Source organism: Chrysemys picta, chromosome 2 (assembly GCF_011386835.1).
Source record: "Chrysemys picta bellii isolate R12L10 chromosome 2, ASM1138683v2, whole genome shotgun sequence".
Lineage (NCBI taxonomy): Eukaryota > Metazoa > Chordata > Testudines > Emydidae > Chrysemys > Chrysemys picta.
Genome location: NC_088792.1, coordinates 20,943,556 through 20,964,324, shown reverse-complemented (window position 1 = coordinate 20,964,324; position 20,769 = coordinate 20,943,556). Strand labels below are relative to the sequence as shown.

At 40.4% G+C, this 20,769-nt stretch overlaps 1 protein-coding gene across 9 annotated transcripts in view; it reads right to left on the bottom strand.

The window, feature by feature from the left end:
* Positions 1-20,769, bottom strand: part of RBM33 (RNA binding motif protein 33) — a 145,419-nt gene that overhangs the window by 11,014 nt on the left and 113,636 nt on the right. For 5 of the 9 annotated variants that reach the window (XM_024100986.3, XM_065582738.1, XM_005297199.5 and 2 more), the window contains one exon: positions 15,641-15,829. In XM_024100986.3, coding sequence (XP_023956754.1) covers positions 15,641-15,829 — 189 coding nt within the window. Of the gene's footprint in view, positions 1-1,945; positions 2,389-5,262; positions 5,301-15,640; positions 15,830-20,769 lie in introns of those variants that run through there. The other 4 variants (XM_042859126.2, XM_065582737.1, XM_065582739.1 and 1 more) reach the window with 2 other exon arrangements.

Genomic DNA, 20,769 nt, shown 5'->3' with positions numbered 1-20,769 from the left:
TGAGGAGAAGGGAGAAGAGTCCTGATAAAAATAAAAGAAAAGAGAAGATAACAGTGATAAAGACAGGGAGTTGGGAACTAAGGAGAGGGAAAGGAAAGAAGGCGACAACAGCAAGAGTTGAAGAAAATGGGCAGAAGGAATGGAAAAAACTGGAGAGAAACTGGGGAAAAAATGGAAAGCAACCTGCAGAAAAATACATATGAAGGAAAATGAGACAGAGAAGAATCACAACAAAAACCCATGAGAGTGAGAAGATGGGCAAAGAACAGGTAGCAACAGTCTCAGGGTAAGAAATGGGCAATCCAGGGGGTCAGGTGCGGATACTCTATGCCATATGAGGGCTACAACTAAGAAAGGTTGAGAAGTCATTACTTTAAGGATTTCCAGCCACCTAACAAGATCTTCAATATGTCAAAATTTTGGAGGCTGGTCAGTGTTAAACTTAGAAACATTGGCAGGGTAAGTTTAATATTACATTTCCACTGTAAACAGCAAGTCTTAATGTTTTATTGTTAAAGCTACAGTGTTCTTTACAAAGAGATCACATTACATGCAAAGTTTCATGTGGACTTTCCCTTTTCTTTGGGAGTTTGAATTACGTTAGCTAAAATTTTACATAAGGGAAAAAAATTGCATTCTCTTGTCCTGCTTAATTAATTAAAGTAATTTATTCCATTACTCCAAGTCAAAGTTGAGCAGTTTAACTACGTAATACAATTCTGATCTTTAAATTGCTGTTGAAAGTAATCGTATGCACATTGACACTTATTCTATTCTTTGTGTTTGCAAGAAGTTGTTTACCTTGCTGAAAAATAGTAATTTAAAAAATGTACTTGTGTATATTTCCAAGTAATTCTTAAAAATAATTTTGAACATGTAAAGGAAAGCTGAACCTTAAAATGATAATAAAAGTATCTTAAATATTTATGCTACAGAAATTCTGTGCCTGCCAAAAAAATCTTTATATTTTTAGAATATAACTTTTTTTTTTTTTTTTTTTTTTTTTAAGTTTCCTGTTTCAGCAATCCACTGGAAAAAAAAAATATAGATTACCGGAAATTAGCACCTTCATATTTGCAAAGTAAGTAAAAACTGGGGTGCTGTAATTTGGATCATATCCCTAATAGGAAAGCTAAGAGACTTTTGTAAGGAGTACAGAACAAATGGAACACTAAGTTTTAAACATTTAGGAGCAGAATATTTTCATTGGAGCAGTCCCATGGGTGTACTGGAAAACAATATCCCAAATAGCTCCCCCATGTTCTTTCCCAAAAATATGATTTAGCAAACCTACTCAGCAACAGCTTGGCGAGTTTGTATTGTATTGTTTTGCTAAAGTCTACCACAACATTAAAAATACATTCCTAAGTCATTGCAATTTAGTAGTTTGCAAGCTCTTCAGTACAGAGGGCACTTTTTCAAAACCTATACGCTTAGTACTTATATAGTTACCATTTTTCATCAGTAGAACTCTTTACAAGGTTGGTAAGTACCATCACCCCATTTTACAGATGAAGAAACAATAATAGAAATCAAGTACCACACAACATCTGCTGAGGAGTTTGCAAATGAGCTCAGTTCTCCTATACCGTATCCACTGGACTGGGTGAGGAGCTGCAAAAGATTCTGCTTCTGACTTCATCCTTAGTGGAGTCTGTACTATTATGATTTATAAATAAAATAAAATTAATGGAGATGTCCTATCTCCTAGAACTGGAAGGGACCTTGAAAGGTTATCGAGTCCAGCCCCCTGCCTTCACTAGCAGGCCCAAGTACTGATTTTTGCCCCATATCCCTAAGTGGCCCCCTCAAGGATTGAGCTCACAACCCTGGGGTTAGCAGGCCAATGCTCAAACCACTGAGCTATCTCTCTCCCCTTTTTATAGAACAGTATCTAATATACATTTACTTTCTCAACACCATCTTATTATCCAGACTAGAGAAACACTTTTGAAATATTTATTGAATTTGTCACTTGTTCTTGCATACTCAATAACAGAGTGCTTAGGTGTAACTAAAGCAAGCAGCAGCAAACATTTGAAAAACAGAGGTTGATGAAGTAATTAGTATAATCAAATCAAGAGAAGCAAATCCTGTTCCTGTGTCGCTTGCCACAGAATGTGGCAGTTTAACAAGAGAAAAATCCGCTTAACTTCACTGAAGGGATGAAATACTTAAGAGTACGATCAGCCAGTGTAAGTGAAAAAGAAACACAGGGATATGTCCCATCAGCTGCACTCCGCAAGTCCTCCTCTGTCATTTGCTGCTCTCTCCCCTTGCCTGAACAATCTTCAGCCCTTTTGCTAATAACTGATCCTCACAACAATGTTAGGTGTTTCTCTTTCAACTACTGCAGGACATTCTCCCATTGCTTTAGGCTCCAGCCTCCTGTCACAGTCAATTGAAGGGAGGAAAAAAGAAGAAGCTGTATTTAGCTACAGAACAATTTTTCACAATAACTACTGATGTATCATTCCACAAACCTACTTGAGATGCACAAAGCCAAAAACTGGTTAACCAGTGAGTTTACAGCCCATCTCCCTTTAACAGTGACATTATTCTGAGCAAGTTGCCTCCATAATTAAAACAACAGGGTAATAAAAGGAGACTGACTAAAGAGAGCCATCTTGATAAAGGGTACATTAATTCACCAGGGAAATCTATATGTTAGCAAATAGAATTAGAAAGCATTAAAAAATAATCTTACGGCATGTATTTACCTGTACTTAATGTGAGATTGTAAATTTTGTTGACAGAAGGGTTTGGCTATTATACACCTCTACCCCGATATAACGCGACCCAATATAACACGAATTCAGATATAACGCAGTAAAGCAGTGCTCCGGGGGTGGGTGCGCACTCCGGTGGATCAAAGCAAGCTCGATATAATGCGATTTCACCTATAACGCGGTAAGATTTTTGGCTCCCGAGGACAGCGTTATATTGAGGTACAGGTGCATCATCGCTTGTCAATGATTCTTCCATTGTGGCGTGCATTTGCACAGAGAAACACAACCATTTAAAAAAAGTACTTCTAAATTACTTTCAGTTATACTACTTATTGGTGTGGACTGGAGGTCAAGGTGCCATTTTCCAGATAGAACTAGTATGGAAAAGCGATGCTCATTTCAGCTGCAAATATGCAATACTGTGCCAACGAAAATGAAAATATTTCCAATGAATTTCAGTGGAAATTGTATCTACTTACATCAGGTCTAAATTTACCTCCAAGTGCTTGATTTGTTCAGTTTCCTTAGGAAATATTTTGATTTGTATCTCCACAAACAATTACAGTTTCAATTATTGCAATTAGAACGTTTTTTCATGTTAGATCTACCTACAAAATATTACTTGTTCTCAAGGCAACTACATATTGTAACTGAAAACAATTAAAGACTTTACAAATGTAATTCCATTAGATAGAATATAGGTTTTATTGGCTAATTAACTTCATTATATCAAGACTGATTTGTGCTCATTTAGAACCAGGTCTCAATTTGTCCTTTTGAGTACTTTTTGAAGGGTTATTGTCAAGAGTACGTTACAAGGCTAAACAAAAACCTCTCAAGCTAAAATTATTTTCTTCCATTTTCTGTTATGTTACATTGTATATAAATACTGTACAGGACTATCTTGTGTAATACTGAAGATGAACTGGCAACATAAAATTAAAGACTGCAAAACAAAAGTGAAAGATCTAATTTCTTTTACTAACGAGGTTGGATCTTAAATAAAACATGTTCGTAAAGGGATCTTAATTCAAGCCGAACAGCTTGAACAAAAACTAACATTTGCTGCACTTAAACTAGCATTGTAGTGAAAACGATGCAAGCTTGTTTCAAACTGGTATTATTTAGTTTTTTTCTTTTTAACATTAGCTGAAAATCACTTAACATATAGTTTAGCATCATATTAAGTTTGACACTTTCAATCTTACACTCAATATCTGGTTCATACAATACAGTTTAGGCTTATTTTGGATCAAAAAATAATTTTTCTAGTAAGGACAAAAATAAACTAGGCCACTAGTTTAAACTGTAAACTACTTGGCATATACAATACTATAGTTTTAAATAGCTACCCCAAGCCTCCTTACAGACAGAAAGCGTGTAGCATCTTAGCTTCAAATGTATTTTGTTTTGCCTTTTATTTAAAAAAAAATTCATGTGTACTTATGTCACAGCCCAACAGATTTGTGGGGATTGTTCAATTCACCAATGAAAACTTGGTAAAAAAATCAGTTATGTTCTGGTTTTGGGGTAATATTTTTTCAGTTTATTTCTTCCTAAACTATGAACTTTCTGCTTAGGAAACTAAGGACTGATGGCACTGGCTACAGCAGCGGTCCCCAAACTTTTTCTGTTGCATCTTCCTGGGAGCCATGGTTGGGAGTGGGCTCAGGAGCAGAGCCAGAGCTGTGGTCAGGAGCTGGGGCCAGGACCCGGAGCTGCAGTGGAGGCCGGGAGCCGGGGCGGCAGCTGTGGCTGCAGGCGGGGCTGGAATGGAGTTGGGGGCAGAGCAGGGCTGGGTAGTGCTCCCTCCCTGCCCCCTGTTGAGGCTGGCCTGGGCCCTGCCATGCCCTCCTGAATGTTCGTCTGTGCTCCCCCAGGGGGGCACGCCCGACAGTTTGGGGACCACTGGGCTATAACCACACACAGTGCAGGTACAGGTTGTCTGCATGCAATTTTGACAGTGCACTTTAGTGTTGACCTGTTATTTTAGCCCTGAGTTAGAAAATCTTCTCAATCACTGATGAGTTGTATGAAACAAATTAACGCCAACTAGGGAAACAGTTCCATTGAACTGACTTGAACTGCATTTCAGTTGAAGTCTCAATAGATGACATGTTACCATATTAATCTACTGCATTATCTTCCATACATTTAATGTTGGGTGATACACAAACTTAGGTTGGTCACGCTCCTACTGAAGCTAACAGTGATACTCTGAATAAAATGAAACTTTTGCACAAGAAAAATGCAGTACACCTCTACCTCGCTATAACGCTGTCCTCGTGGAGCCAAAAAATCTTACCGCGTTATAGGTGAAACTGCGTTATATTGAACTTGCTTTGATCCACCGGAGTGCACAGCCCCACCTCCCCGGAGCACTGCTTTACCGAGTTATATCCGAATTCGTGTTATATCGGGTCGTGTTATATCGAGGTAGAGGTGTATCAGGCCTTATGGTATTAAAAAAAAAATTATACTATGAAGTTTAGAATCCCATAATTTTGTAAAAGTTTGTTATCCTAAAACTTACTTTACCAGCTTCTGCTTTTTGGATTCCAAATGCAGGTGCTAGGAAAATACACATATAATTAATTAATCTGTATATCATAATTACATTGCTATAATATTCAATGTAATAGCCTTAGTTTTGTCTCCCTGCTAAAGACAGCTCTACACCAAAACTAACCATTACTAGTATATATAACTCCTTCTCATAAGAGTTTGTGTGTACATATATATATATGTGTGTGTATATACACACACACACACCCATTCTAATAACCTCACAAGAAAGTTGTTATTTTCAGCATTCTCTGTACAAATTTATTTAGACTTCTGTCCAAACCACTATTAAAAACTCCCTCCTCCTTTTAACAATTATCTAGCTGACTTGTACAAAACTCCCTAGGAAGCATTTCAGAACTGTTAGTCCCACTCCCTCACCCGTGTACTTTCTTTCATGTAAAATAAATAAATAAATAAATAAATAAATCCCTTACATTTTCAAGTGCTCACTTTGCTTCTTTTGTGTATCAGGGCTACCCAGTACTATCCATATGTTATACAGTGATGTATCTTGCACATATAAAGACAGTAGTTACTCATAATATGAAGTCTCAATGCCTATCTATGTTTCACTATAATACATCTATTTATAATCTACCATCTCCGCACAACCAATATCATATAGCTATCCAGTACAATTTTAAAAACTTGTTGGTTTCTTTTCACACTACCCTACCAATCCTAGAAAGTAATTTTTCATAAAAACAGCTAGCTGGATTCCCCCTATGGCAGCTTGGTTCTGCAGCTCTGCCTCCTGTGTGGCTTAGGTACTGCTGCACTGAGCTACACAGGAAGTCCAGTCACTCTTCAGCAACCTCTAGTCTCAAGCACTAGATTTCTTCTGACTTTAGGAGTTCAAAAGAAACAGATTCAAATTTCAAGGAACATACTCTTCATTTGGATAACTTGGCCTAATTGGATGGAGCAGCAGAGGATGAAGGCCCTCCTCTTGGATCCATCTCAGACACAAATGATTTGCTACTACAACAGATCCAGAGGAAATGGAGCAGGATCATTCAGAAAAAGTTAAGAAGGACCTACAATGGACCAACTCCTGGAAACACACACAGAATCACCCCCAAAGGGAATTAGAAGCACTTTCTAACTCTGATCATTTACCTCCCACCCATCTCCTCTCCTGAAAGTGAAGACACATCCCTGGCCTACAGATCAAGTGCCTTTAAAATTAGATCTATGAGAGATGGAGGAGATTAAGCTTGATACATCTGACTGAGGAGGGCTGGCCAGCCAATTCAGTTCAGTTGAGAGACTTTGCAGCTCTATAAACCCTTATCCATCCTTTCTCCTGAAGGGTGCAGAAGACAAAAGCTCTGAGCCCTGAAAATTCAGAAGAAGCTGTCTTTTTTCCAAAGCTGTATTATAAAAACAGTTGGAGGTGGAAGATGACACAGTCACAGATGTACCATAGGAAGCACTCGTGTATTATAATGGGGTGATAGCACTGTTATAGTTAAGATTGAGAAATGTATAAAGTTAAGAGATCACCATTGTTTGTTATAGATTAGCACTGCTCAACAATCTGAATTGCATCAACAGTTAAGCCTATGTGACTGATACTCTGTTGAAGAAAAATGAATTCAGGCTAACAGGGACTCAAAGTTATTCACCTGAAAGCCTGAACTATGTATGTTGATATTTTTCAGCAGATTGTTCTTTTCCCTGTCTGTCCCATGGGATAAGAGAGACCCTAGGAACACTCAGCAGTAAAAAACCTGTTTCCAACTGAACTGGTTGGGAAACTGAGGAACAGGGAGGGGAGTTGGAGGTGACGGGAATGGCTCCACTTGAAACCTGTCAATAAACCAGAGTGTAATGAAAAGTGGAGAACACACACACTTTGGAAAAAAAACCAAAAACCAGTTCCATTAATCCCAGGGAAGAGAGGCCATACATTTCAGACGGTGTTTTACCACTGTAGAAAATATAGCAGAAGCCTTCTGCCTCTAACCTCTCCAGGAACGAAAGTGGCTGGAGGGTGAATAGAAGCTGGAAGTCCTGTACAGACGAGGTTGCCAGCATACCATGCGAGATCTGCAGAAGTGCTCACAGGTTAACAAAAACAACTTGTAACAGAGTATGACAGGGGAGGAGGCAGCATGACTGTCCTGTCCTGAAAGCAGCTCAGTGGCCAGCTGGCACCAAAGAATGATACTCTTCTACCCATCTTTCCCTCCCATCCTCTGCTCCCACAAACCTTCCCACTTTTCCTCTCCCACTTATCTTCCATTTCCTAGATAAGAACCAAACAAAAAGCTCAGATAAGACTCCATGTTTGCTATATAGAAGAAGCAAAGGGACTTAGGTGGCTATAGGACAGAGGTTAATACCAATCTTGACTGCCCATTCTTTTGCTTCCTTGGGTATGTCTACACTGCAAAAAAAGACCCATGGCAACGCATCTCTGAGCCTGGATCAACTGACTCAGACTCAAGGGGCTCACACTACAGGGCTAAAAATAGCATTGTAGGTGTTGGGTCAAAGAACCCGAGCTCCAGCCCAAGTCCAAACTTCTACACTGATATTTTTAACCCCCTAGCATGAGCCCGAGTCAGATAATCCAGACTCTCAGACTTGCTGCCATAGGTGGGAGTTGTTGGTTTTTTGTTAGCAGAGTAAACGTACCTCGTGTACTGATGGGTAGAGCTGGGTGTACAGAATTCTTGTGCAAAAGAAAAGTACAAATAACCAGTACTTTAAAATCACTGGTGCTTTGATAACTCATTTTATCATCACCTTTATTTTACAATGTATTATTTTAGTGAGCAAATTGTAGGGAAAACATCATTTTCTAAGAAAAATCACCGAGAAACACTGCCAGGGCCTAAGGAATGCTCATGTTTAGCGTCAACTCAGACAGTAGGGCTGGAAAAGACAACATGGGCCATCCAATCTGATCCCTGGCATTTTAAAGGGACTATTCTCTACATCAACATTTCTTTAACAGTGGCCGTGTGCACTATTGGTCTACAGAGTGATTGCTGGTTACACTGGCTTCTCCTGCCTTAAAATTTCATTTACAAGTGTCCAGGCTCACAGCTGATCCAAGGCACGTGTACAAAGCAGCTAGTAAGGAGGGAACAGCAAAACTAGCAGTCTCCACTAGGGGCCACTGAACCAGAATGGGGAAGCCTGGTGACTAGATGCAAAAGATCTGTCAATGGGGACACAGCTAAGAGTCACTGGTCAGACCAGAGCTTCCTATATGAGGTACTTGAACAAGGAGGGAGAAGAGAAGAGACAATGGAGGGTGGGAACAGGAGACTAGTCAGATAGTGGAGGAAACGGAAGCACAGATAGGAGGCGTTCAGCTAATTCACTGATGGGAGCCATATATAGACAAAGAAAGTAAAGTAAAAAGGAGAGATTTTGGTAAAAAGTAAATGGATTTTAATATTAACTGTACATGTACCAGTTCACCAGTGACTGCAGATCTTGTTGAGTCGGTGTGGCTTTGTGAATGGGGCAGATTAGGAGAGGTGGCAGCCCAAGAGATAAAAGCTTGCAGGAAATGATCTACACTAGAATAAAGCATGAACTTCCACGCTGGTGTGTGATCTAACCTGTTCTCCAATAAGTGAAGTGATAGCACAGCAGGAACATTTTAAAAGGATCAGATTCTATTTTAGTTTCTCCCTCAGCTTAGGTCACATAACTCAGCCTTCTTTTATTGTTCCACCACTTCCTGAGAGTGACAAGCAGCACGGATTCTGGTCCAGAATACATTTGCCTTTTCTTCTCCTATTGTGTCTGACCTCTTTCCTTTCTGCTACCCTTTCCCTTTGCCACTCTCTCTCTCTTTTCATGCTACCCCCTCGACACTCTCACTGCTTCAATATCTCTATGTACTACATAGGATTTTCAGTCTATTGCTAGCAACAGATTCTAGAAGCAAAACTGCAGCTGCTTAAAAAAAAAGTTGGGATGGAAAAAAAGCATGACCCCCAAACCAACTAGTGTCTCTGTCTCAGACACACACAGGGAATTCCTGACTCAGGAAAGCTTGGTTCAAAACTTCAGACTCCAGATGATGCCCCTGGTGGGTCAGCCTTCTCCTCCAGCTCCAGGGAAGAGGATGGGGAGGCTATGGCAGGGGTGACCATCTCTGCTCCCAGAGTGCGCTAATGGAGACAGTAAAAATTCTCAGTTGTGACAGCATACAAGGTTGTCACAGCCTAGAGGAACAAATGGGTCACCAGACTTGTGTGCAATGTCACACTCTAAAATGAACCTTTTTGATACTATAAGAACCCCATGGGCTGGGATTATTCATCTATCATTACCCCATTTGTCATTGTCACTTATAAGTTTCAGCTCAGAAAACAGAATCAGCACTTTTGAATAAAACTACTGAAAAACTTGCCATTACTGTGACTGAGCACTAGGTAGTGCCATCACTCTAAGAAAGCTAAGTGGGATGCATTAACAAAGCACAATCATTTCCCCTTCTAAAACTGGAAAAGGAACGGTAAGAGAGATCAGGATACAATTCTGAAACTTATTCAGAGTATGGCTAGAGTTACACCAGCCTGAGCTGTATTTACATACAATCATGAAAAACTATTTTTATGGCAAGAGAAAAACTTTCTAATCCTAACTCTTAATAAAGCAGTGCTAGGAGTCTACACTCATGGTCTATTTTGGGAAACACTTGGTGCAAGGAAATATTTGATTAAAGGTTATTACAGAATTGCTGCCTAAAATGGTCCATCATTACTCAAGTTATTTGGTGACTGGAACAATCTGATTTCTCTCACGTGATTATTTCCTGTCTCCCATACAGTCCCAACAGATACAGAAGAGTAACGACTAGCTGCAATCAAGCCTCCTTAGACAGGTTAAGGTAGCACTACATGGAACCTTCAGGGTAGTGCTGGAAAAATGAGACACACTCATGATCTTGGCAATCCAAAAATAAATCCAATTCAGACAAGTCTGCTTAAATTCAACATGTTAACAATCTACTTTAGTAAGCACTACTACATAGCGATAACTGTGTTGAATGTCATTACAACATACTTTGGCACCAGGCCTATGAGGCTGTGCTTTAAACACACAATAGTTCCTGAGAGCCTTTTGTACCTTCAAACACTTAAAAAGTGTGATTATGTAAAACAATGCATATCTTGTAGTTCCTCACTCTGATTATGACCTAGTTTAATGTCATGTTATTTAAAAACTGCCAAATAGCTGATTTATTGATTCTTTCCACTCGGCAGAGTTTATGAAGAGGACAGTGGACAATATTCAAAAAGAAGCATTTTTTGTATTTTAATTATTATATATATATTTATATATTTATTTATTTATTTTTAAACAGAGCACTTGATTCAATAACTATGCTGGAGCCTAAAGCATTTTATTACATTTTTCAGTATCCCTGGAATCATGGTCATGGTTTTCCATCTGTTCTAAGAACAGAGCAGCTTTACAGAGGGACAGGGAAAGTGAGAAGTCCAGTGATGAGACAGGATGGAGGAAGCATTTCAAACATTCATGTGAAGGAATAAAACAATTACCCCCCCTGCTTCCCGAGTCCGGATGAAAAATGATGGTGCATTCTCCCTTTCCACGAACTGCATACACCTTCTTGACCTCCTCCTACCTCAGAGTTCAACTGTTCCCAGCTTATCAGATCTGACCTATTGCCCTTATTCACAGCATAACTATCCTAAATGTGAAATCTAAGATGGCAATGTTGAGAGGGAGCAGAGAACTAGATTCATTTTTCAATTTCATTTTCCAGCTGCCTGTTGGTGTATCCTGATACTAAAATTCATGTGCAATCCCAGGGTAAAAGAAAGTCAAAGCTTTTACACATGGCAGGTCTCTGAGGCATGGCAGTGGACTTGCTCTGCTTCCTCCACAATCTGAGAGCAACCAAATCTGACAATACTTCGCTGGAATGTAAAAGCACACTACAGTATTCCGACTAACAAATTATCCAGTAGGTACCACCCAGACTGATTCTATTTGCCACCACTGCGAAGCCAGGAGCCCAGCTGCAGGGCAATTACGCAACTGGGAATGAGGGGAAGCGGATCAACTGTTATGTGGATACACGAGTCACTTCCCACTACTCGGGAGACTATTCCAGCACTGAGGATGGACTAGTGGTCATGGAGTGGCTCTGCTCCTGTAGAGTCCATGGGATGTCAGAAGAATTCCTTCCCTTATCCCAGAGGAAGGACTGTTCAGGCAATGCTCTAGGGCAAGGGAACTGGACTTCAGGCAGTCCACACCCCTTATCAGGGTGGCCTGCTGACCGAGGAAGGGAACAGTGGCTTACATCTGACATAGATTTGGTAGGTTTTGTTGCTCACTGTAAGGGCCAGAAACACCCCCCCCCCAACAAACTTAACATCACAGGCTCTATAGAAACTGATGGTAAAAGTCCCTCACTTGCTAGGGAAAGTGTTTACTTTGCTACAGGCAAGTCTATGGCCTGGTCCACACTAACCCCCATTTCAAACTAAGGTACGCAAATTCAGCTACGTTAATAATGTAGCTGAATTCGAAGTACCTTAGTTCGAACTTACCGTGGGTCCAGACACGGCAGGCAGGCTCCCCTGTCGATGCCGCGTACTCCTCTCGCCGAGCTGGAGCACTGGCGTCGACGGCGAGCACTTCCGGGATCGATTTATCGCGTCTAGACAAGACGCAATAAATCGATCTCAGAAGATCGATCGCTTACCGCCGGACCTGGAGGTAAGTGTAGACCTACCCAAAGTCAAAGCTTTTGCATATCCCACTGCCTTCAGAAATACCTAATATCCTCTCTATTCTCCACAACTAAGCAATCTGAGTAGGCTGTTGTTACAGCCCCTGCTTCACTACACTGAAAATACCGTTACCAAGGTTTCTAACAACTTTTCTTGGCTGAGCTGTGGGACCAATACTCCATTCACCTCACCCCTGCTTTTCCTGCAGCCTTCAGTACAGGTGATTTTCTTCTTTTCAGCACCAGTGCTCTCTTGGCCTTCTTCACCCTCCCTCCCTCTCAGTCTGCTTCCTACCTAACAGTTCTTTCAGGAGTTTCTTCTCCCTTTCCCTCTTTCTAGTGGAGTCAGGGCTCTGTCGTTGGTCCCCGCTCTTCTTCCTCTATACTTTATCCCTGGGTGATCTCATCTGTTCACATGGTTCCAACTATCATTCCTATGATGAGGGCTCACAAATCTAGCTTATCACACTTGACCAGTCTCCCATGTATCCAAATGTTTTTCTGGTATATTGTCTGGTGCAGTCTGTTGCCAGCAAAATCTTGGCATGGCCAAAATGAGCTGAGTTTCTTTTCCACCCCAAATCCTCTCCACTTCCACCTTTCTCTGTTGCTGAGGACAACTCCAGCCTCCCTGTCACTATGGATCTCACCCCTCAGGGTCACCCTGGCACCACTTTCCCCTTTGACACATCCATGTGTTATCAAGCCTCCACAATGTTGAGGGGAAAAAAAAATCAGATATTTCTTATCTCTGACAGCTAAAATACTTGTCCATGGCCTGGCCACCCCCTGCCTGGACTACCGGAACGTCGTCCTCCCTGAAACCCAGACCATCTTCCCAAAGTCTGTCCAAAACAACTGCTAATTCAGATCATGTCAGTCTCCTGTCTGAATCACTCGTGCACAGTGTATCAGGTTTAAACCTCTCAACTTGGTCTTCAGAGATTTGCACAATACTGATCCACTAGGACCTTGTTTTGTACTGCATCACCTTCCCTTTGCCCCTCTCCTGCATCACTGCCCTTCTGGCCTTTTAAACCTCCAATCTCTGTGCAATGAGCCCCCTTCCTCTGTTCGTTCAGATCCCTCCTAATGGCCCAAGTCTGTATTACCCACAGCCATTAACATGTGTCAAATGCCTTTTCTATCCACATTTTTAAGGAAGAGAGAGTAGGAATAAGAAAGCAAGGAAACAGGAGGTAGAAAATGTTTAAACACACATCCCCCTCTTCTGGTGCTCCCAAGCTCATCTCGCCCTCTAAATTATTTAAATTCCAAATTCCTCTGTGCACAACTCTGTCTTGCACAGTGCTGAGCACAGATGCTAATAAAAATATTAAGTCAAGATCACAAGAAAACTTAGCCAAGATTCATTCTCTTTGGGGTTTCTAGCCTCTTTTTCAAAATTAAGGGAGCATCCCTGTGAACATGGGTCATTACTATGAAAAATGTCAATTTAAACTCTCACATTTTTCAATTCCAGCTCTCACAAACTTTCTTTGCAGCCTAGGAACTTACTGGCCTCAGTTTCCCCATCAGTAAACACAGATGATATTTCATCAGGTTGTTGTGGGGATTAGTTAATATCACTACAGTACTTTGAAGATGAAAAGCAGCAGGTATTCTATACAACAGGCTTCTGTACAATACCCATCCTTTCAATCCTCTCCCTCTTCCCTTCCGCCCCGCCTTTTAACCACTCTCAACCATATCTACACCTGGAAAATTCTGACCTGTTTTTCCCAGCAATGGTGTAAACTCAAATGTAGGTGTGCTTTTGCTACTAACTGCTAACCTAATTCTTATTAAATACCATAACCTTTAGATTCCTGATGTAATGCCAGCGCTCAATCGTTACTAGAAGGTGTAGCTATACTAAAAAATATTCTTTTTTCAGCAATGGTGCAGCTGCATCCATTCTACCAATTGGTTAGCCTGGGCATACAAACTTGTACCACATTATCGGATTCTGCTGAAAAATGGTAAGAAATTCCATACTGTAGATGAGCCCTTCTCGGCAAGACTGTGCTGTGACACTGCATTAGGAATCAAGCGATTGTGGTATTTGATATAAAATAGGAAGCGGTGAACAAGTTTTCCAGCACGTTCACAGTAAGTTTTCTTTACTCTGAATAATTCCACAGCAAGGTTTATGCTAATTTCCTACTAATATTCTCAAACAGGAGTAAGCAAGTAAAAATTGAGTAAATGTGCTTCAAAACTGACTCTTTATATGGAAACTCTGCATGCACAAATCAGATAATGCAGCACAGAGTTTTCTGATTTTTCATCACACCCTAGAACAGAAATTGCTGGACTCACACCTACATTTAGAAATTGAATGAAGCAGACCAATTTAATAGTGCAAATGCCACCCTTACTTTTACTTCCTTGTAGTGCAGGATTTTAGGCACAATGAATGGCTTAAAATAATTTCTGTACAAAGTACTGTAGGAGATGAAGTGACAAATTATTGTGTGTGAATGTTCTGAGTATGCAAATACAGAAAAACCTAACAATGTTTTCTTTAAACACTATAATTAATCATATACAGTAGCACTTATCAAAGCTTTTTACAAACCAAAGTTAAGTCTCTCAGAACTACAGACATAGGTAAATCAGTAGGGTCCCATTTAATAAAGAAGGAAACTGAGATGGAGGCATACCTCCTTATGACATCTGTTTTCTAGGATACACAACGATATAGTATAACCTAACTCAAAAGGTTTCAAAGCCAAGAAATAGCATCAATATGACAACTGTATTTCTGTCTGCAAATTCTGTTCCTAGAGTTACAAGGAACACATGAAATTACTAAAACTGAAAGATAAGATAGGGGAAAAGAATCCATTTTTTTTTTAAGTTTGCTTTGTGTATTTCACAGCACTTTGGTGGATATTTTCAGAGTTATTCCTCAGTGAAAATCAATGGGACTTCTGCTTCTAAATTCAATAGGCATTTTGAAAATCTCCCCTTTTGCTTAAAGTCATCGTCACTATTTAGCTGATAAGTCGCATACACTAGCAGGAAGTGCATGCACAGAAATAGGCACAAGAGTTAGGCTGGGTCATATTTGGTATGGTTCTTGGGCTTGTTCACAAACTGCTGCTGAAAAGACTTTTCTAAATAACACGAAGTAAAAAATTTGAATAAATCCTTCCAAAAAAAAAAAAAAGGTTTTTTTAAAGTCTGGCTATGATATCAGAATATACTACTGAAAACTGATCATTTAAAAATCATCCAGTTTAAAAAAAAAATCACTTTACAGTATCCTTTAAAAAATTAGTGATTCTAAAGAATCAGACCTAAACGTCACAAAAGAGCCTCACTAACTTATATTAACAATAATTACTGAATGTTGTGAATTAGTAAACCGACAATAAAAAACAAGGATAATAAATAACTAAAGACGCTTTCTTTGGACATGATTACAACACTTCATTATATGCTTATGTTTGTGGCATTTTATTCAAAAAGTGGGAAAAAATTCCTTCAAATATAAGTAATTGTCAATAAAAATAATGTATTTAGTGTCAGAGAATTAACTGAGTTTTCTAGAATGAAAGACTTCTGGCACAAAAATTATAAACCGAGCTTGACCTACCTGAATGGGTCCTACTGACATCAGCAGGTTTTTCAGTTGGACATCAGTAGTTGATGAAGAAAGCCCTTCAACTGACACAACACAGGGCTGAGGTTTGCACTCCACCACTCGCAGGTTCTGTTTATTTGGCATCAAGCGTCCTCGGCCCATCTGGCCTGCTACTCCTCTGCCTCTCCCATGCATAATGACCTGCCAACAACAAAAGTAACAGTATTTTGATTTCCTTAGTTAGTGCTTCTGTTAAGTAACTTTGACAGATAATATGAAAGTTAATTTATTTAAAGACTTGATTAAAGTACATGTCAATAAAAAGCAGCATGTCACTGTTTGCTAATTTAAAAGGCCACATGTTAACATATTTATTTGCTTCTTATCCAAATATCTCCCCAAATTACAAGAAGTTAGAATGGGTACAAAGTCTGCCTTTGCATTTTGAGGTGGGTTTACAAAGCAATTGACCATCTCATGCCAAAAACTATAGAGTCTACTCCTCTTCACAGTGATTGCATCACATGCATGTGATCAGCTCTAACATTTTGGGATGGGTCATTAAACAACTTCCCAGACCTCAAACTAGATTCTAGATCTCTATCTCTATTTCTATATATAGGAAGGGGACGCAGGCCCACCCAGTCTCCACTGCTACAGAAAAATGTTGCTCAATAGACCATGCTAACCATTACCCTGAACTGCCCCTCTTTTTTTGAGGGGAGTCCACACTGGCTGATCAGTATGGCTAATCTATAGCCAGGAATTGGAAAGAACTTGAGGAAAAACCCCAGCCTGATTTGTAGGACTTGACTCACTTAGGCTGCTGCCAATCTCACCATACATTAATTAATTCCCCTTCACAAACAAAAGTTTCCAGGGATCCAGAATTCACTGGCCTCATACGCTAGCCCTGAGCAGCTTTTTGGAAGCAAATGAGGTGGGAAGACAACCTAGGACTCTTAGGGAAAGTCACCATCAAGCTTTTAATCCTAGTAACGGGTTTATCAATATAATCTCCATAATGAAAACAGTAAGCAATTTTTAGAGAAAAGAGGAGACTAGCTTTCACACACTTACAAAACCAACATGTTGTTGGAGAGCCCCTGACCCTAAAAACTGGCTCTCATAGGTATCTTATAGTATTGATGGCAACATTGACTAAGATTTAATGCAGTACCTCATGCATAATGCACTTTTGCAGCTGCATAGATGTCTTTTTAGTATTTGCTGCAGAATTCTGTTTCAGAATATAAGCTTCCATTATAGTAAACAAACAAAATAAAATAAAAGATAGGTCTCTAAGCTCTTATGATTGCAAAGACAATTTTCAAAATGTAAGCCAGATGTAACCAAAGCCTTAACATCTGCCTGATTCTGCAGACAGTTTGAAACATTAGCTATGAGAGAGGTGAACTGGTTCAGGTCATCTCACTGGGGAGATAATGTGGAAAATTAATGAGGACCCTTCCTAAAATGTAAACGTTAACTATCTGACTGTTGACTATTTTAAGAGAAACTTCAAGACAACATTTTTTGCATTATCGTTGGATGTAGCGCGGATGTTGTGATGGGATCCAGTGGGGTTATTGTCAGGTTGGGGTAGATACTGTCAATCACAAAAACTGAATATCAAAGGAATAAAAACTCTGATTACACTGGACCGGACAAAGGGGTGAAAGCTACAGGGAACAGGGAAGTGTGAATTATTCTGAGGTTCTTGCTGTAGAATTCATGTCTAATTTGATGCACAATTCATGTGGTCTTGAGTCACTGTCAGAAACATACTTATAACTACTAAAATTAAATATCCTAATATTAACCCTGGCTGGCAGGACAAGATGAAACAGCACAGAAGGTAATGTCTAGCAGCATTACACCAGTTCTTGAGCTTGATTCTTCAGCTGTCTCTGGCAAATATAATTAACATCAGAAGACTAAGAGCTTTTGAGGAAGCTAAATACACCTCTACCCGGATATAACATGAATTCGGATAGAACGCGGTAAAGTAGCGCTCTGGAGAGTGGTGGTGGGGGGCAGGGCGAGGCTGCGCACTCTGGTGGATCAAAGCAAGTTCAATATAACGCGGTTTCACCTATAACGCGTTAAGATTTTTTGGCTTCAGAAGACAGCGTTATATCGGGGTAGAGGTGTATGAGTCAACAGTTTAACGCTGATGCAAAAAAAGCAAACATCATTCTGGGATGTATTAGCAGGAGTATTGTAAGCAAGACACGAGAAGTAATTCTTCCGCTCTACTCCACACTCATTAGGCCTTAACTGGAGTATTGTGTCCAGTTCTGGGCGCCACATTTCAGGAAAGATGTGGACAAATTGGAGAAAGTCCAGAGAAGAGCAACAAAAATGATTAAAGGTCTAGAAAACATGACCTATGAGGGAAGATTGAAAAAATTGGGTTTGTTTAGACTGGAGAAGAGAAGACTGAGAGGGGACATAACAGTTTTAAAGAACATAAAAGGTTGTTACAAGGAAGAGGAAGAAAAATTTTTGTTCTTAACCTCTGAAGATAGGACAAAAAGCAATGGGCTTAAATTGCACTAAGGGCAGTTTAGGTTGGACATTAGGAAAAACTTCCTAATTGTCAGAGTGGTTAAGCACTGGAATAAATTGCCTACGGAGGTTGTGGAATCTTCATCATTGGGGATTTTTAAGAACAGGTTGGACAAACACCTGTCAGGGATGGTCTAGATAATACATAGTCCTGCCTTGAGTGCAGGGGACTGGACTAGATGACCTCTCGAGGTCCCTTCCAGTTCTGATTCTATGAAAAAATTCCTATTCTCAGGAGAAATGTCTTCCAAGTGTTGCTCCTTCTGAAATTCACAAGAACTCAAGGATATTCAATATAATTCTCCCTAAAGAACAGGAAATGCCCTGAAGCAAAGGCAGAAGGCTCCAGAACAGTAGGCAGTGCAATGTTTGGCTCAACTTAGGTGAACTGCAAGTACACATTTGTTTTGCTTTAACTTAGTTTCATGTGGTGAATGTCATCATTCTCCAGAAGGTAGGGGACAAGCACAGAAGTAATTCAACTAATTTAAAAAATAAAATATATTTTCCCTCAAATTCTCTTGGCAATTTCAGGTTCACAACAGAGAATGCATCAGTCAGTGATCTTACAAATACCATAGACTGCAAAGAAATTTCTGGTACCTGTGATATCGTGTATTATTATTATTATTATTACTACACCTGTGACTCATGTATTATGGCAGTGTTTCTCAAACTTCATTGCACCGTGACCCCCTTCTGACAACAAAAATTAATACATGACCTTGGGAAGGGGGAATGAGGCCTGAACCTCACCACCCCAGGTGGGGCGGCAAAGCCAAAGCCTGAGCCCTGCCACCCCGAGCGGGGGTATGGGAGGGCGGCAAAGCTGAAGTCCGAGCCCCACCATCATGGGGTGGGGGCTGAATCTGAATCTTGAGGGCTTCAGCCCCGGGTGGGGGGCTGTATTCTGAGCCCAGCTGCCCAGAGCTGAAGCCCAAGTCTGAGTCTCACTGCCCAGGCTGAATCCTTGGGCTTGGGCTTCAGCCCTGGGCAGTGGGGCTCAGACTTTGGCTTCAGGCCCAGGCCCCAGCAAGTCTAATGCCAGCCCTGGTGACCCCATTAAAACAGGGTGGCGACCCACTTTGGGGTCCCGACCCACAATTTGAGAACCATTGACTTATGGGATTTCTTCAGTAAAGATGACAGTACCAAGGAGATCACACAAATAGGGATTAATTTAAAAATGGTTAAAACTTATTTATGTGCTGAGTGCCTCTGAGAGCCTTGTTAGTGGGGAATTCAGCAAATGTGTGCTGAACCGAATTTTTGTGTTTGCTTTGGAGGTCAATTTTAATGGCCTACTCCACACTGCCATTGTTATACAAGAGGTATAACAGAAGTGTACCAATAGCTGACTTTTTTAAGCCCTCCCTCAACCCCCCAAAAATTACACAAACCTGAATCAACTATAGAATATTCAGTACTAGAGGGATGTTCCTTGTTTGAGTCCAAAATAGAAAAGTCATAGCATTAAAGAAAAATAAGGAGGCTGCCTTGTCCACCAAGAAATCTATACCTCACAAAAGTACTATTTTACTGACCGCCCCATAAAGGTTCCTTGTCCCAGTATTCTCCATTTACAAATGTTTATGTTAGTGGAGGTCCAAATATTTATTCTGTGCTGAAGGGAGAATGTTTTGACAAAGGGTTATATGGTATAGCAGTACCACCTAATATAGTCTAACACATGAACCAGAAAGCAATAAGATGCCAGAGGTACTTCGGAAAAATTACAGCCACTATCTCATACTTTATTAGTGTTCCAGGATTTAAGTAGGTTTTGAGTAGGACTTTTACAAATAGAGGTTTACCCTACTTAGTTTTACCCAGGCAGTAAGATAGCTCAGTGGTTTGAACATTGGCCTGCTAAACCCAAGGTTGTGAGATCAATCATCGAGGGGGCCATCTAGGGATCTGGGGGAAAAAAATTCTGTCAGGGATGGTACTTGGTTCTGCTGTGAAGGCAGGGGACTGGACTTGATGACCTTTCAAGGTCCCTTCCAGTTCTATGAGATAGGTATATCTCCATATTAAAACAAACAACAACATGCTTAATAATTTTAAATAGAGAAAACAGTTATAAATACTTAATTTTTATCTATAATCCTAGTGGAAAATACCATCCTGACAGTGCTAATCCTTTGTCCACCAGACATATACATAGAATAAAGGTTTGTCTAAACTACCCGCCGGATCGGCGGGCAGCGATTAATCCAGCGGGGGTCAATTTTGCGATAAAGCGACCGCTGAGCACTCTCCCATCGACTTTGGTACTCCACCAGAACGAGGGGCGCAAGCGGAGTCGACAGGAGAGCGTCAACTGTCGACTTACCGCAGAAGACACTGGTAAGTAGATCTAAGCATGTCGACGTCAGCTACGCTATTCATGTAGCTGAAGTTGCATATCTTAGATCGACCCCACGCAGTAGTGTAGACAAGTCCTAAGTAGCCTAATTTGGGAACGCTTCTAGAAGGAGAGAGTATTCATTCAATCTTTGACAGCTCTACTCATAATGCCAAAAAGCACTGTCAGTTGTGATAATGATTTTCGAGTAGTGGATATTCCT